This window comes from Dermacentor albipictus, unplaced genomic scaffold, assembly GCF_038994185.2.
Source record: "Dermacentor albipictus isolate Rhodes 1998 colony unplaced genomic scaffold, USDA_Dalb.pri_finalv2 scaffold_33, whole genome shotgun sequence".
NCBI classification, from domain to species: Eukaryota; Metazoa; Arthropoda; class Arachnida; order Ixodida; family Ixodidae; genus Dermacentor; species Dermacentor albipictus.
Genome location: NW_027225587.1, coordinates 2,075,813 through 2,093,331, shown reverse-complemented (window position 1 = coordinate 2,093,331; position 17,519 = coordinate 2,075,813). Strand labels below are relative to the sequence as shown.

At 42.5% G+C, this 17,519-nt stretch overlaps 1 protein-coding gene across 2 annotated transcripts in view; it reads right to left on the bottom strand.

Moving 5' to 3' along the window:
- The window catches only part of LOC135909094 (chromosome-associated kinesin KIF4-like), a 98,879-nt gene that overhangs the window by 14,456 nt on the left and 66,904 nt on the right, over positions 1–17,519 (bottom strand). For both annotated transcript variants that reach the window (XM_070529837.1, XM_070529838.1), the window contains 7 exons: positions 16,402–16,539; positions 13,232–13,343; positions 8,425–8,504; positions 6,330–6,500; positions 4,374–4,463; positions 2,821–2,898; positions 17–103 (listed from right to left, as the gene is read on the bottom strand). In XM_070529837.1, the coding sequence (XP_070385938.1) occupies positions 17–103; positions 2,821–2,898; positions 4,374–4,463; positions 6,330–6,500; positions 8,425–8,504; positions 13,232–13,343; positions 16,402–16,539 (756 nt within the window). The remainder of the gene's footprint in view (positions 1–16; positions 104–2,820; positions 2,899–4,373; positions 4,464–6,329; positions 6,501–8,424; positions 8,505–13,231; positions 13,344–16,401; positions 16,540–17,519) is intronic.

Genomic DNA, 17,519 nt, shown 5'->3' with positions numbered 1-17,519 from the left:
GACAAACAACCCTTACGGCTAGAGGCTTCCGCTTGTTGATCTTTTTGGCAGAACTGATGTCTTCGAAGAACTCGACGCGGCTGCCTTTGACGTTTGCGAGTGCCTGCAAGCAATGAACAATGCCTTCACTGTACCACATCGGCAGTGGGTGAATTACCTCATTCTTCTCACTACTACACTGCTCTCAGCCTCACCCTAGTGATTCACGATCATTCCGCTCTGTGACTCCTTGCAAAAGAGGCTGAGCTTCAATTTCGCTTGCCCCCACAAGACCTTGAAGTATGCGAGCTTTACGCCAATGCAATAGCTTTTCTAAACTTTTCTCAGGCAGAAATTGGCATGCTACATTGAATGTAACCAATGTAAATAGCAGATTTAAATACAGAAGGGAAAGAAGGAAATTCATAACTATCTCAGGATTCCACTGATTATGGACCTATTGTGTGCCAGCCAAGCATGCTACTATGATTTAGAGCTACATTAGCTGCTACACAAATGCCACATAAAACCATATAAAACCGTTCCAATTTCTCAAAAGGTACAAAAATAAGATGCTACCAATACAGTTACTGTATAGTACAATGAGCGAAAATGCACATGGGCGAAGAACTAGAGCTACTGCAGACTCGCCAACCTTAAAATTTGAACAATGCTACAGCCAATGCCAAGAAATACTAAATTTTCGTACAAACACTAAAAGTTACATTACTGTATCAGTTCAGTTTTCTTTTTTTTAGACCACAGATTGCTTCATAAGGACTTTGAACAGGTTCTCTGCTTTACAGCTGATGCTAGAACAGCAACAGAGACAAACAAAAGGACAATTTATAATGTATACTCATGAAACATTGGTGTAATGGCAGCCGCAATTTAGGTTTCTATTAAAGAATTGGTTCTATAAGTCATCCAGCAAAGTTTCTAGCATATCCCAATGGAGATATTACAACCTTTCTTGTATGGAAGGAAAGGAAATGCAGTTACTGTATTTAGTGTTCATGCTTTTTTTTTTATATGTCCAACTGTAACGCACACCAAATTCCTTACGGCTAGAAACGAAATAGGCAGTTGCCCTCGATAAATGCACACCCGAATTTTCATACTTCAGAAAATTCGTAACGCAATACCCTCGATTGTTCCCTCATCAGACTTTCACAATAAGAGACAGAAATAGCATTTAGCATTTCCAAGCCATCTCTCACTTGGAAAAATAGAATGTATTGCATCCAAGCCACAGCGGACTGAACATCACTAGTGATCACTGTCCGAGCCTTTATCACTATTGACTGCCCTGAGCCTGTTATCTACAGTGCCAGACATGGCATTTCAGGTCCATTATTTCTTTAACTGTGTTGCACACCATAGTAGACGGGATCCAAAAAAGGGGGATGGGATGTGGACAGCACCTATTGTAGTTTTGGTTTCGTACTCGAATCTAATGAGTACGTCATATTTTATAGACCTTTTCCGGAGAGAAAAAAAGGTGCCCTTCGAATAAACAGTCAAAGTGGGAGGACAAATATAGCCGGGTTAGTAAGGCTGCAGCTATTGGTACAAATGTACTGCGACTTGCTCAGGAATGGTATATATCCCCTTCAGGTGCTGCGTACTTAATTGTGCATGTCCACATAGTGCATCAACATTTTGATAATGTATTTCAGAGGTTTCCATGCATTTCGAACCAATTCTGATTGCACGTGTGCTGCAAATACGTCAGCAAAACAAGTTGGAAAAGTAAACTGCTGGATGCTATCTCTTGGTGTCAGTGTGTGATCACGTAGTGGGTTCACTTGTTTCATCATTTTTCTCAATGGTCTACATCAGGAATATCATTCAAGTGGCTGTACAGGTATTTTTCATGTACGTTCGACATGATATGGTTAATGCACGTCATACTCAGCATTTTTGTAGAGTTTTTGCATCGAATCCAGATTCTGTAAACTTGACGGAACTCTAAGCATTAAAAATTCTTAATTCACTTAGCAGCTGTACACCTTTGATGGTTATGAAGATGCAAGACATGTGGTAAAGCTAAATTCTTATGGGAATGAATTGGCACGTGAAGGGGATATACTTGAAAGTAACAGTAGCACATAAAAAACGTGCACGGAGCGAGAGCAATGTGAACAAAAATTTAGCTTACGTCCCCAAAGGGTATGGACAGAAGAGCAATGAAATCAATCCAACATTCTTTCACCTGTGCCAATAGGCTAATTGCCATTGTATGTGATCCGTGTCATGCACTCATATTCCTATCACGATTTATGTGCCACTTCAATAAAGCAAACCTTTCTTTCCAGAGCGGAGCGAGTTTTCATGCTTCAGTGGTTGGGCTGTGAAGAGGAGAAGGAAAGCGTGGAGAGGAAGACAACAAAATGCTGAGAGATGGAGAGGAGGAGAGTAGGCATGGGTCACAGTACACGTTTGGTTGCAGCAGTAACAACGTCATTTCCGTTGCAGTGAATGTACACCTGTGCTCGTTCGTGGATGAAGGGTTACAAAACTCAGTGACACAGGTTACACCAGTTCTCTGTGTTGGCATGCATGGCGAAATACTAGAGAGATGGCTGTAAATGAAGTAGTATCCCATTGGTTAGTGGAGAGTGACGCACCACATGAAGCTGCTTAAATCCAAAAGACTAGATGCTCGACGGCAGTGACAGATTGCACAGACAGTCAAACTACGAGAAGCCTTGCATAAATCAATCAGCTTCGAAGGTTTCTGCACAATTTCTTTAAACTTGCATACGGCGCCCTGTGCTACACAGGACTCAGACAGCTGGCACTCAGCATACAAAGTTATAAATGAAAGTGGCATCCTACCCTTTCCAAGGTCTCCACTTCTTCAGTCTTTCTCTTCAGCTCGTCGTGGACATACTGCAACCTAGACAGTTCCAGGACCTGCGTCAGATGCACCAGAAAATACCTTTCTCTTTTCCTTGCAACTGTACTTGTTTATCTCATGCAGAAATGCTGCATTCAAATGCCTGCTAGTCTTTATGTGGTAAAACTATTACCATGGGTTGCACAAATGTATGTGTGAACATTAGCAGAGGTCAACTCATCCAACACCTTCTCTCGTATAGGAACAAAACAATGGAAGGTTCAGCTTATGTATGAATGCCACTGCTTGTTACAAGGGTCTTCAGTAAAGGCCAAATGAAGCGAAAAATTGAATTAACCAATGTGCGATGAATGAAAATACCCCCAGATAACATGCTTGTTGCTTCTATAAAGATAGGCATATTTGCGTGCCTTCTGGCGGCTAATTGGTTCGATCTTGGCACATGCTTTCACGCTTTCCATTCACACTAGGGCAGCATTCTCGGTTGATGGCTTTCAGAGACCATTTCCTTTCCGCATTATGCCTGGCACTCTCTGCATGCTTTGTGGGGACCCCTAGGCAAGCTGTGGGCAGGTGAGTTGGTCTGTGACAGTCGAAAGTGCAATAAACTTCACTAACAGAGTTGTTTCTTTGCTTTTCATGGTTGCTACTATGCTTCCAAATTAAAATTCACTTATCACCATCATCATTCTATGAATATTCCCCTAAAGGTCCCGAATTGTAAAATTGAATGTCTTGGAATTGCAGTGGTTTAGTAGGGATGCCTCAGTGGAGGGCTTCGGATTAATTGTTGCTTCCTTGTGCGGACCATGTGGAATTCTTTACATTGTGCACTTAAATCTAACTTAATGAGCATTTTCGCATTTCGCTCCCACCGAAGTGCAGCCGCTGTGGCAGGGACTGAAGCCTGCAACCTTGTGCTGCGCAGCAGAACGCCACAGCCGCTGAGCAAATGCGGCCGGTACTGTGCTTCAGCTGCCTTCGTGCTAACGAGGTCAGCAGTTCAATGCTCTCTGCTGAATATTTCTGTAGCTTTTGCTTCTAGATAAATGACAAACGCAGGGATCCTGGCAAAAGACCCAAGCAAAACTGACTGCAGGCCTTATTAGTGCCATCAGATTTACTTCAAGTTTACTTTCTCCAGATAACATGGAGGGAGCAGCCACACAAAAGCTACCGAACTGAGCACCTTGACAGAGGTGGTGTGCCACTCCTTTGGTGGTAATGGGCCGCTTAACTGCAAGTATGCTTCAGAGAGGCATCGAATGATTAACAAAAAAGTAAACATTACCTTCTTACATTACAACATTACACGAATGTACCTATGCGTACAAAGTAGGCATATGCAGACACTTATGTTCAAAACAAACAACAGCTTCAATAAGCACGGAGACAGGTTTGAAAACTAATAACTTTAACTGACTTTAGCACCAGACCACTGTAGCACCACTAGTAATATTCTGCCATTTTCTCTCTCTCTCTCTCTCTTTGTTTTTGCAGGCAGCATAATCCAAGCAGACCAAAGCAGTACCTGGCTTTGCAGTTTCTCCACGAGAGAAGCATCCATATCTGGATTCGACTGGAGCGTTGTGTTGGCAGAGTGCTTGAGCAGGAAGAGTTTCTGGAATGAGTGCAGTGAGTTTTTAGTCCTTTTTGTTTAGTCTAACACACCATATGCTTCTCTTATACCTTGTTCTCAAGTTGGCCTTAGTACATAACAGAATACGGTTTGCCGAATAGTGTAAGCTAATGCTACTAAAAGTATCGCCAGGTGCTGCTGCCCACATGCACCTGGCACAGTGGCTATTGGTTTTGGCGCATGTGTACTGAGACATGCATCCGCATAAAAGGCAACGCCTGCATGCTTAGGGGGTTGTTGTCTGGCCAAGCTATGCGCTAACTCGGGGGTTCACCCCACGGTATGCACTACGAAAAACTGAGTCTGTTTCTCGACCTTTTTTTTTTATAGAGTTCACTTCACAAATGGAAAGCGCTATTGTTATGCATGTTTATATGACAACTTCAAAGACATCTGACAATTAGTGGGAACTGAAGTGTTCTTAAGTGCATAAAAAGTGCTTGTATAATCTCTAACTTTAAATTGGTCTCCCTAATTCGATTAATCTGTTTCCTTGTATATAACAAATATTTTGTTCAAATACTGTTTCTGTCTTGATTATTTATTTACAAAATATTGTGCATAATAGAGTGGAACTCCGATTAGACGACTTTCTTGTACCACGCAAAAATGTCGTTTAATCTACCCAACTACAATTATGTCCACAATACTAGGCTTTGCGCGAGAGAGTAGCAAGGGGCTTCAGTTTAAGCTATACAGGCTAATACTTTGCAAGATTCAGAAACCAAAACCGCTTTTTTTAGCATACTCTGTACTATCATCTGTGCCTGCCAGCATGCTAAAACGTTCCTTTCACATTTACAGACCATTGAAATTCAGTCAATTACTTATAGACTGTCTTTGAGTCACATAGCAAAAGTTGTTTTTCAAGAGCACCAACATCCGCAGGAGGGTCAACTACGGTGTCGTCTCATGCAGACGAATTTCCGAATGTTGCCAATGCGAACTTAGGCAGAAGCACGACAGCATCTGAGGTGTTGCCGTTATTCGAGGTGGCAGCCGGAAGTGTGGCAGAAACCCAATGACAGATGCATGAGAAGTCTCGTGTTGTCGTGCAAACAAGGCTCTGAGCTGCATGCATAGGCACTGATGGATATCCGATACGATCTGCGTGTCTTTCGGTGGCTAATCGGTTCAATCTTCGCACACATTTTCGTGCTTTCCCTACATGCTAGGGCAGTATTCTCTGGCGATCACTTTGGAAATTGTTTCACTTCCACAAGACTCGTCAATGGATGCGTCGAAGTATGCAGCCAACAGCGCTCTTGGCATTGTATGAAGATAGCAAGCATGGCACAGCACCAGAAACACTGTGGGCCGCATACCTGAATGCGTTCAGTGACTGGCACAGGCACTGCTGAGAGAAAGAGCGAGGAGGCAGCAACAAAGGGATGGAGGTGGGCACCAGTTGAGTGACGTGAGGAGGGGGAAAGGAGAGGGAGTCTAGGAGGAAGCTCGGAAATCAGTCGGAGCTCTCCGCATGCAAAGGGACGTTCTCTCCTTCCGTAAGGTGGTGTGAGGGAGCTGCCGAAAGCTGGAGGCACTTCTCACGTGTCTGCCGTAGAGTTAACAGTTTCGTGCGGGTCGTCATACGAGACGAGACGTGCACACTCTCACATCGCATAATCGAGGTTTTTTTTTTAATGCAGTGTCTCTACAGGGAGTTCGCAGGGACTGCGTTAATCCATTGTAAAATCTAGGACGTTACAGAATAGGGGGACATATAACCAGGGTTCATTGTACTTCCAGTGTTGTTTTTTTTTTCTTGCCATTCATACGTAGCCAAAAATTACACATGCATAGACTGCAGAGATGAAGAAAGAACAATAAATGTCTGGAGAAGCCAACCTCTTCTTGGTGTTGCTTGTTGAGGTCAGTTAGCCTCATGTCGAAGTCCCTCTCCATCTGCTGCACCCTGGCCTCCAGTCGTTCGATCTGCTTTTGGCGCTCGTCCAGTGCCCGCTCCTTCTCGCTCAACTTTGAGGTCACCATGTAAGCAGTCATGTTCTCGGACACAAGCTGCAGGGGAGTTAAAAGTCGCAGATCCGTACACACTCATTTTATTGAGGCTTTGGAACCTCTGCGGTTTTCTCAGAATTAGAAGAAAATAGTGTGCAGGACACAGAAAGAACGGGACACGACAGCTCGCATGAGAAACATGATGTCGAGCAGAATGTCCTATTTTCAAGTGCTTAATAAACATGGGCAAAAAATTTGCTTATCTAATGAATCTTTTGTCCATTTAATCATCCTTATTCACCCCATCCCATACCCCTGTATGCCCCGAGGCATTTACCCTCGCATTAAAAAAAAAAGAAACATGGACAGGTGTGTACACACATGCACATGCACCTCTGATTGATTCAATTATTTCGATTCAATTCAATTATTTTGTGTACTTTGCTCTTATGTTTGTTGCTGCTTTTTACTACTAGCCCTGTGCAATGCTTTTCCTTTCCCTTTTTGACCTGTATATTTTGCATTTCTTATTATATCCTTCTTCGTCCCCCTTACTCAATGGTCTCTGGGCCCTGTAAGGCATTGTAAATAAATAACAGCACCCGTATGGTCCCCATATCAAAACTACTTAATAAACTTGCTAGAATCCGTACAAAATAGAGCCGCTCGCTTCATTACACGTAACTACAGTCCCCTTTCGAGCGCAACACAGATCAAACTTGACATATCTCTTGAACCATTACATATTCGACATTCAATCACCCTTTTATGCTTACTCCATAAATATCGCCACTGCACCAGGTAATCTGCATTACCTCTTGAAGCACCGTCACGCATTTTGAGCCATTTACATAATCAGTACAGCATCAAGCGCATATACAGAACAGAAGCCTTCAATTCATCAGCCTTTCATCATTTTTTTGGAATGACCTTCCCAATAATATTGCATCCATATGCAACCATCAATCATTCCATGATCAGCTGCGCGAATACTTTCAAGTGACATCGTGACGTTAAAACTAGTAAAAGATATCGCACTTTTTGATATTGTGTTTTTGTTAACCCCTGCTTCATTCTTTCCTTTAGTCATGTGTCAGACAGTTGTGCTGTATTTATGTACTTCAATGAAAGCAAACAAACTAGAGATTCTGCGAGAAAGATGTTTTTCTTCACTGCCTGTGAAAATGTAACATGAAGGCAAGCACTGCAGTTCAAACATGGTGCTGTGAACTTTCCAATGCACTCGTCTATCTGAGTTTGTGCGCCTGAATTATGGAAAAACAGTTTTCTTAGCAAGCCTGCAATCTGTATACTTTTACTTACGGGTATACAGGCCACACACACATGCACATAATGGTAATGCAATACAATACAAACAGGATACAGCAAAGTGGAATTCCCCTTGAAATCCTCTTAGAGCTTCATAGTGTAGCACATACAATAATGGATACCACAGAGTAATGGATACACTATAGTAATTCTGGTTTTCCCTTCAACTTCGTCATAGTGGCCTTTTACTGTAATTACCAAGACAAGATGGAATGGCGCACCATAAATATTAACTGGACAATAGGCCACCTTTAATAAGAACAGGGGTCCAGTATGCTAGAACAAGCAACCTTTTGCTGAGACATCAAATATTACGGCAAAGAGTGGCTACAACAAGGTACTGTTCATCATTTCTTTTAAAATTTTTATAAGTTCAAGTGACATTTTGCGGACTCTCTTATAAAGATCAGAACTAACATTTTTTAGTGAGCATTTCACAATGCCGAGGAGAGTTGAAAAAAGAAAAACAAGCCAAACAAAGCGATGAGAGTGCAGGAACTGATATTTTCTTACTCCACAACAGCACAATATATAACAAACAAAAGTTATCTGCTGGTGAAAATTTGAAAGCAGGACAGTTACTATCAAGAACGACCCTGAAGAGTAAATTCCAATCAGCTGCATAATTATTCAAAGTGACCAAAGGCAGCCTCACCATCTCGAAGAGGCTCGTTGCAATGACCCTGCTTTCGACGATGTCCGTCACATTTGAGGCAAGGTTCTTTATATGTCGCTCTGTGAAGGAAAAAGAAAAACTTTCGACTTACTGGTGGATTCGTGGAGGTTGACGGTCTAAGAAACTCCAGGGTAATGAGAGATGCCATAGTTGAGGGCTCTGGATTAATTGATGACCATCTCAAGGTTTGTTAAAAGGACATATAATTAGTTTAGACTGACAAAGTATTCCTTTAAGACTCTTTGTTAATTTTGCAGTAGAAGGTCAATTACTAGAAGAGAAAATGTAGGTCAAAGTTCTGTTCATTTCAATTTTGCACCAAAACCTCAGTGCCGTATGTCAGTGCGATGTCACAGATTTTAAAGCCCATTTTTGTACTTGGGCCACTGTGGCACAGTGAAAATTTTTGAAACTTGATGCCAAATTAAATCTTTGGCTGTCAAGTTTGGTGTGGTTATTTCAAGTGATAAAAAATTGCCTATGCCAAGCAGATGGTGTCAAAACACACGAAGTCACAGTGAGCTGGTACTGGAATTTCAAGGTGGCATTGCCACTTGTACTGTTTCTACACCTTTCTTAATTTACTGAGCTTCTTCCCATGATAAAAATGAGTTCATGGTATTGTGAAAGGGCAACTTACTAATACAGCTCAAATTACCGTACGTATGCTTGACTAAGGTGTTCACTATTTTTGCACTAAGAAATCAGGAATACTACATGGGGAAAGAAAAATTAGACTGCCATAGCACAGCCCCGTTTAAGGGCTGCGCCTCATGAAGGTTGTGGAAAAAAAAAAAAAAAAAAAACTCAACAATTACGATCATAGCCCCTTCCGTCGACCCCTTCCGTCGACTTCCGTTAAAATGAGGTGCTGTGTACACAATTGTACAAGCCAAGGTAGTGCCATCAAAAGTGCTGAATAATGGTATTCAATATGTGTCACGTACATCTTAAACGCAGCGGTGGCGTAGAGGTAGAACACCCGCCTCGCGTGCAAGAGGTCCGTGGTTCGAATCCCGGTGCCGGCAATTTTCCACCGGATTTAAAAAAAAAAAAAAAATCCGCGTGTTGATAAAATTGCACAAACAGGCCTGGAGTGTGGCCTGATCCCGGTGACCAGAACCGGTAACGCACTCCCTCACCAGAGCAGGATTGGCCACCCTGGTGCAGTACTTGGCCACAACCTCCTATGAACACAACAATCAAACCCCGGCCCTCAGTCCCCAGCAGCTGCAAAGCAACTGACCACGGCGGCGGTCAGACCTGCGACGCAGCAGAGGGTGCTAAGAATCACTGGCTCCGGACAGGCCGCCATTGGAATATGAACCTGGCAACGTTTAACGCTAGAACGTTATCTAGTGAGGCGAGTCTAGCAGTACTATTGGAGGAATTAGATGGAAGTAAATGGGATATAATAGGGCTCAGTGAAGTTAGGAGGCCAAAAGAAGCATATACAGTGTTGAAAAACGGGCACGTCCTGTGCTACTGGGGCTTAGCGGAGAGAAGAGAACTAGGAGTCGGATTCCTGGTTAATAAGAATATAGCTGGTAACATACAGGAATTCTATAGCATTAACGAGAGGGTGGCAGGTCTTGTTGTGAAACTTAATAAGAGGTACAAAATGAAGATTGTACAGGTCTACGCCCCTACATCCAATCATGATGACCAGGAAGTCGAAAGCTTCTATGAAGACGTGGAATCGGCGATGGGTAGAGTGAAAACTAAATACACTATACTAATGGGCGACTTTAATGCCAAGGTAGGCAAGAAGCAGGCTGGAGACAAGGCAGTGGGCGAATATGGCATAGGCACTAGGAATAGCAGGGGAGAGTTATTAGTAGAGTTTGCGGAACAGAATAATATGAGGATAATGAATACCTTCTTCCGCAAGCGGGATAGCCGAAAGTGGACGTGGAGGAGCCCGAACGGCGAGACTAGAAATGAAATAGACTTCATACTCTGCGCTAACCCTGGCATCATACAAGATGTGGACGTGCTCGGCAAGGTGAGCTGCAGTGACCACAGGATGGTAAGAACTCGAATTAGCCTAGACCTGAGGAGGGAACGGAAGAAACTGGTACATAAGAAGCCGATCAATGAGTTAGCGGTAAGAGGGAAAATAGAGGAATTCCAGATCAAGCTACAGAACAGGTATTCAGCTTTAACTCAGGAAGAGGACCTTAGTGTTGAAGCAATGAACGACAATCTTGTGGGCATCATTAAGGAGTGTGCAATGGAAGTCGGTGGTAACTCCGTTAGGCAGGATACCAGCAAACTATCGCAGGAGACGAAAGATCTGATCAAGAAACGCCAATGTATGAAAGCATCTAACCCTACAGCTAGAATAGAACTGGCAGAACTTTCGAAGTTAATCAACAAGCGTAAGACAGCTGACATAAGGAAGTATAATATGGATAGAATTGAACATGCTCTCAGGAATGGAGGAAGCCTAAAAACAGTGAAGAAGAAACTAGGAATTGGCAAGAATCAGATGTATGCGTTAAGAGACAAAACCGGCAATATCATTACGAATATGGATGAGATAGTTCAAGTGGCTGAGGGGTTCTATAGAGATTTATACAGTACCAGTGGCACCCACGATGATAATGGAAGAGAAAATAGTCTAGAGGAATTCGAAATACCGAAGGTAACGCCGGAAGAAGTAAAGAAAGCCTTAGGAGATATGCAAAGGGGGAAGGCAGCTGGGGAGGATCAGGTAACAGCAGATTTGTTGAAGGATGGTGGACAGATTGTTCTAGAGAAACTGGCCACCCTGTATACGCAATGCCTCATGACCTCGAGCGTACCGGAATCATGGAAGAACGCTAACATAATCCTAATCCATAAGAAAGGGGACGCCAAAGACTTGAAAAATTATAGACCGATCAGCTTACTGTCCGTTGCCTACAAAGTATTTACTAAGGTAATTGCAAATAGAATCAGGAACACCTTAGACTTCTGTCAACCAAAGGACCAGGCAGGATTCCGTAAAGGCTACTCAACAATAGACCATATTCACACTATCAATCAAGTGATAGAGAAATGTGCAGAATATAACCAACCCCTATATATAGCTTTCATTGATTACGAGAAAGCGCTTGATTCAGTCGAAACCTCAGCAGTCATGGAGGCATTAAGGAATCAGGGTGTAGATGAGCCATATGTAAAAATACTGGAAGATATCTATAGCGGCTCCACAGCCACCGTAGTCCTCCATAAAGCAAGCAACAAAATCCCAATAAAGAAAGGCGTCAGGCAGGGAGATACCATATCTCCAATGCTATTCACAGCGTGTTTACAGGGGGTATTCAGAGACCTGGATTGGGAAGAATTGGGGATAAAAGTTAATGGAGAATACCTTAGTAACTTGCGATTCGCTGATGATATTGCCTTGCTTAGTAACTCAGGGGACCAATTGCAATGCATGCTCACTGACCTGGAGAGGCAAAGCAGAAGAGTGGGTTTAAAAATTAATCTGCAGAAAACTAAGGTAATGCTTAACAGTCTCGAAAGAGAACAGCAATTTACAATAGGCAGCGAGGCACTGGAAGTCATAAGGGAATACATCTACTTAGGGCAGGTAGTGACGGCGGATCCGGATCATGAGACGGAAATAATCAGAAGAATAAGAATGGGCTGGGGTGCGTTTGGCAGGCATTCCCAAATCATGAACAGCAGGTTGCCATTATCCCTCAAGAGAAAAGTATATAACAGCTGTGTCTTACCAGTACTCACCTACGGGGCAGAAACCTGGAGGCTTACGAAAAGGGTTCTACTCAAATTGAGGACGACACAACGAGCTATGGAAAGAAGAATGATAGGTGTAACGTTAAGGGATAAGAAAAGAGCAGATTGGGTGAGGGAACAAACGCGAGTTAATGACATCTTAGTTGAAATCAAGAAAAAGAAATGGGCATGGGCAGGACATGTAATGAGGAGGGAAGATAACCGATGGTCATTAAGGGTTACGGACTGGATCCCAAGGGAAGGGAAGCGTAGCAGGGGGCGGCAGAAAGTTAGGTGGGCGGATGAGATTAAGAAGTTTGCAGGCACGGCATGGCCACAATTAGTACATGACCGGGGTTGTTGGAGAAGCATGGGAGAGGCCTTTGCCCTGCAGTGGGCGCAACCAGGCTGATGATGATGATGATGATGATGATGATGATGATGATGACATCTTAAACACACTTCTGGTTTGACGTGCTGCAAGTTTGAAAAATATGTGTAAAGAGTTTGAATAAAATGAGTTGGACGGCAGATGGCTACGTGTTTGCTTATGATGTCAGCATGCCGTCATGTAGCGGGTTCATATTTTTGTTTTTCACGATGTTAAACCATCAGGCTTATTTTTCAAGAGTCTGGATTAGTAGTTCTTTCCAAGTACTAGACATGACATAGTTGATGTTCTCATATCTGATAGTCCTCTAGAGAGTTCTCGCATGGCATCCATATTTTGTGAACATCACAAAACTTACGGAAGAAAATACTGAACTCTTTCTGCAGTTCTTTGCCTTTCATGATTATATGAAGATGCAAGAAGTGCACTGAAACTAAATTTTGAATGAACAGAAGATATTGGCACCTGAATAGGATAAAAATTCCTGTAAGATTTCAGCAAGATCAAAGCAGTGTAAGGCACAATCTTTTAAAAGGTTTGCATGGTTATGCATCAACATGTTATGTACCTTTGAATAAGCATACTATAACATACCATCACATACGATTTTCAGTGCTCAAGTATACTGCAGATTTGTCATCAAAAGCTACGGGACTGTGCCCGACTCACCAGGCTCCACATCCAAGATTTTTCGCTGGATTTCAGCAATCTTGTCACTGTGCTCTTGCAGCGAGCGCTTGAGCTCTTGGAGACGTGCATTGCACTCGGCCTTGTCTTCAGCCTGAAGTGCAACAAAAGTATCTGATTGGCAAGCATGATGTGTTAAATAAGCAGTCAAGAGATCAAATGATTAACTAGAGCAGCGAGATTATGAAATTTGTAGGCATAGGATTTGTTGACAAGATCTGGGTAGCTGATGATCCCTAAGATGCACCTCCGCCCTGTAGTGGACTTTGTGGAATAGCTTCCTTTAGAAAAAAACTTTTAGCATAAATAAGATTTTTAAGAAATATACATCAATGACCAGTGAAGTCGTCAGACTTCTTTGTCAAAGAGGATCATGCCCATACAATAAACTATGCTCTGTATGCTATTTCATTTCTGTTGATTGATTCATGGAGTTCACTGTCCCAAAGCGACACTGGAACTTCGAGGGGTGCCATAGTGGGAATGGCCTCAAAATAATTTTGACCTTGTGTGCACCTTATTTTAGGCATATCAGTGTTATTGCATTTTCGCATTATCAGAATGCGGCTGTAGCAGCATGGAATTGGATCTACAACTTCGTGTTCAGCAGCAGAATGCCGCTGCCCCTGAGCCAACACGGTGACCACATTTCAATTCTGTGACATGTGCTGCATACATGATGACGTCTCTGGTGTGCCATTAACACAGTTAAACATGTTCTCAATTTTGTAAAGCAAGTTTTGTATCTATGTTAGCTCATAGAAGGATTAGACTACAGCCAACTCTCCTTACGGAACGTCAAGAGACCAGAGAAATTCATTCTGTTGATCAGTAGTTCCATTTAATGAGCGACATTGCAGAAGGCATCGCATGAATACAAAACCAACCAAACGTTAGGGTGATGTTCCATTTAGGTGGCAGTTACGTTTAAGCAATTTCCGTTTATTGAGATTCCACTCTATATCTGTGCAAAGCTTCTATACCTTCGTTTCCTTGCTATTGTGTCACTGGTCCCATAGACAGTGTATAAGGGCACTAGAAATTTCAGATGCCTTACAGCACTCCATTCGATAATTCATTTCTGTACGAGAAACTATAAACATTGCCAAAGCGTGGTAATCGGCCATCTTGCAGGCATCTCCTCGAAACCAAAACTAGTGAAGTCTAGTTTATGCAGCATTGACGGCGCCCAAAGTACAGGACAAGTCAAGCCCAGCAAGCTTAATTGTAAAGCTGCATTGTTGTGCGAGTTCCACCGATGTTGGTTCCGCACGCCCAGCATTTGTTCATTCACATGTTAAAGTTGGAGCCTTGTTAACCCCTTATAAGCGTTTCATTATTCTGACAAAAAGTGACCGTGCGTTTAGGAATGGGCAAATGTTTGCACTTTCAAATACGAATAGTTAGTGCGTAGCATTTGATTTGGATTCTAAAATCAACTACTTGGTATTTTCGAATACTGCAAACTAACCAGAACGTTCGGAACAGCAGACTGTTTAAGCCTCGTTTCTGTTCTCCATCTGCTAAGCAAAATACAGTCGACTTCTGTTAATTTGAACTACATGGGACCAACAAAACTTATCGAATTATCCGGCGGGTCAAAATACACAAGATGCAGAAAGAACTCCAAAACACAACACTGATTTATTTGCCCAATGTCAACACACCCCCAAATCAAATGAGCACCCGTTTTCTGTGTGTCCAAAGTAGAGAACAGAAATGACATTAAAGCTCCTAAACACAGAATAAATATAACGAACACCGGATTTTCTAGCAATAAAAATATGTGTTGCACAATGGCGACTGGTTCTTATCAGCTTTGCGGCAATACATCATTGTTATGCGATAAAGCATTACACTCCGTGAAGGCAGTTTTGGTTTCGTATCCAATTGCACCGCGCAGGCAGTTTTCGGCTCTATTTTATTTTAAGCAAAAAAACAAACAAACGCACGCAATAAAATCTGGTAAATACGATTATAAGATATTGTGAACTACTGTTATTGCTTGACGATCTTCCCAGGGCAAATCAAAAATGGCCGTTTTCAACGGGAGATAACATGTGTTCAATGGGTTTAGTGTCTCCTAAACTCAGCCGAAACGACGCTGCCACTAAAGCGGTCGATATTTGGGTCAATACAGGGGTCAGGCACATGCATGCTGAGTGGTAAAGTTTCGGTGAAGGCCAATTTTAGGAACAAAATAACAAATGTTTGGGCCCATAGAAATGCAAGGGCGCCGGCTGAGACTTTCGGTCAGGATCGAATTAACCAAAAGATCAACTTAACTAGAGTCGAATAATTGTAAGTCAATCGTGTCACTAATCATAAGTGTAACGACAAAAGTTCTCAAAGCAATGCTGAAACAAAAAGGGTATTGCAAGTTTTGTGTTCGGTTTTGTGGCAGAATTCTACATCACAATCTACAGCCTTTGCTTGCAGTCTACCATTTAGTGTTGTCAGTCTGGCTATGTAGCAGTTTCATCTTGGTCGTTACAGCCAGTGATGTCTTTTGTGCTGTTAGGTGGTGTTTTATGTGTCTATTGCCCACAAGTCCTTCAATAACTTTTCTTTTTGCACAACTTGTCTTTTTTTCTTGGTAACAATTTTTTTCAGCGCTGTTGTAAAGCTAGTCAAGCTGCAGTTATTCTTCCTTGGGGAGATTGTTTGCAACCAGGCTCTAATATTGTTGAGAGGCTATTCATGCAGTGCCTTGTTTTTCTAATGACAATTGGTGATCTTGTGTTTAAAATTGATCATTTGTCATTGATAGTTGTCTATTTTTGCACTAGTCAGTACAGGCATTGTACCTAAATATACTGAAGAATAAATATTTTGCAATTACAGAACAGAGTGCAAGGCACAGTCTTATCGCACTTGGACTTTATGTGGAACCTAGGCTCCTTTTGGCACAAGTCGCGTGCTAATGAAGGAAAGATAAGGTGTATTCAACTTCAGCCCAGTGACTGTTTTCGATCAGCTCGACCAGCTGCTATATTTAAAGAGGCTCTCCTTAGTTCAAACTCCATTTATTTTATTGTACAGCTCAACTTATGTTTCTCTTTAAACAGCAGATTGTGTACTTTACATAGAGCTTCCGCTGCTGCCCGAGTGGCTTGCATGCCGGCTGGTGAAGTATATCGACAACGCCTTACCATGTCGGGGTCCTTCAGCTGCTTCTCGACCATGTGGGTTTCGATGGCAATGGCCTTGCGCTCCTCGATGAGTGAAGTCAGGTGTTGCTCTAGCTTCTTGCTCTCGGACACAACGAGAAGCTCGCTTTGCAGCCAGCTCTGCAGCGAAAGAGAGAAGAGAGCTTAGGAGCTGAACAGGAACAGCCAGAAGCTAAGCTGAACAGAACAGAAAAGTGGCTATTGCTGTTGAAAACCTACGAATTTTCTCTCTCTCTCTCTCTACAGAGAGAGAGAGAGCAATTACAGAGCAACTCCACTACTGTCCAACTTGTATAGATGCGCCAGCCAATTTGCTCGTTTTCATGACATCACGGTGCAGGAGAACTACTACTTGCAAGATGGTGTTGTTAACGACAATGAGGCACCAAGAGTCTTCCTATTCTTGTGTCCACTAAGCAGTGTTACTTCATGCAGTTGTTAGAATGTACCGCAGTTTTCGGTCTTGGAAGGTGTCTTGATACAGTAAAAATTTGCAGTTGTGTGTTGCCTTGCCAGTATATGCATGTGCTTGCTCAATGTTTTCACCCATAGTCGTTTTGCCAATGCAACTTGTTTTTCTTGTCATCACTCGGGTACTGCTTAGAGATTCACCTAAATGTCGCGGCGGTCATCAAATCTTCTTGTGCTCATTAGCGTGCAGTGATGCAATGATCCTGTCCTCATCAAAGCTTTGAAAATAGTTGGCACAATGTCACATGCTAAAGTACAGTAAGGGAATGCAAGATTCAGGCAGGAGCAGTACATGCATGTGCTTCAACTTTGTCTAGTGCGCTATCTTCTTGCAATAACTGTATGCTCTGTGCCAATATAAAAGAACCCTTTATTCCAGTTCGACCAGCAATTCTTGCAAAAATGTAAGTGAGAACCTCACTCACTGCTATTTGCTATATAGGTCTCATGCTGAAGAATCACACTCAGTAAACTATATATCGGCACACACCAAAGGAAAATTACCAGCTTTAAGCGCAAGTGTGGTATAGCTTAGTGTGGTAAGCACTATTCTAGTAATTGATGTTCCAATGCTAAGCTGCGCCATTTGATTTCCCTCTGGGATTATTGCATACCGAATATAGGGGCTA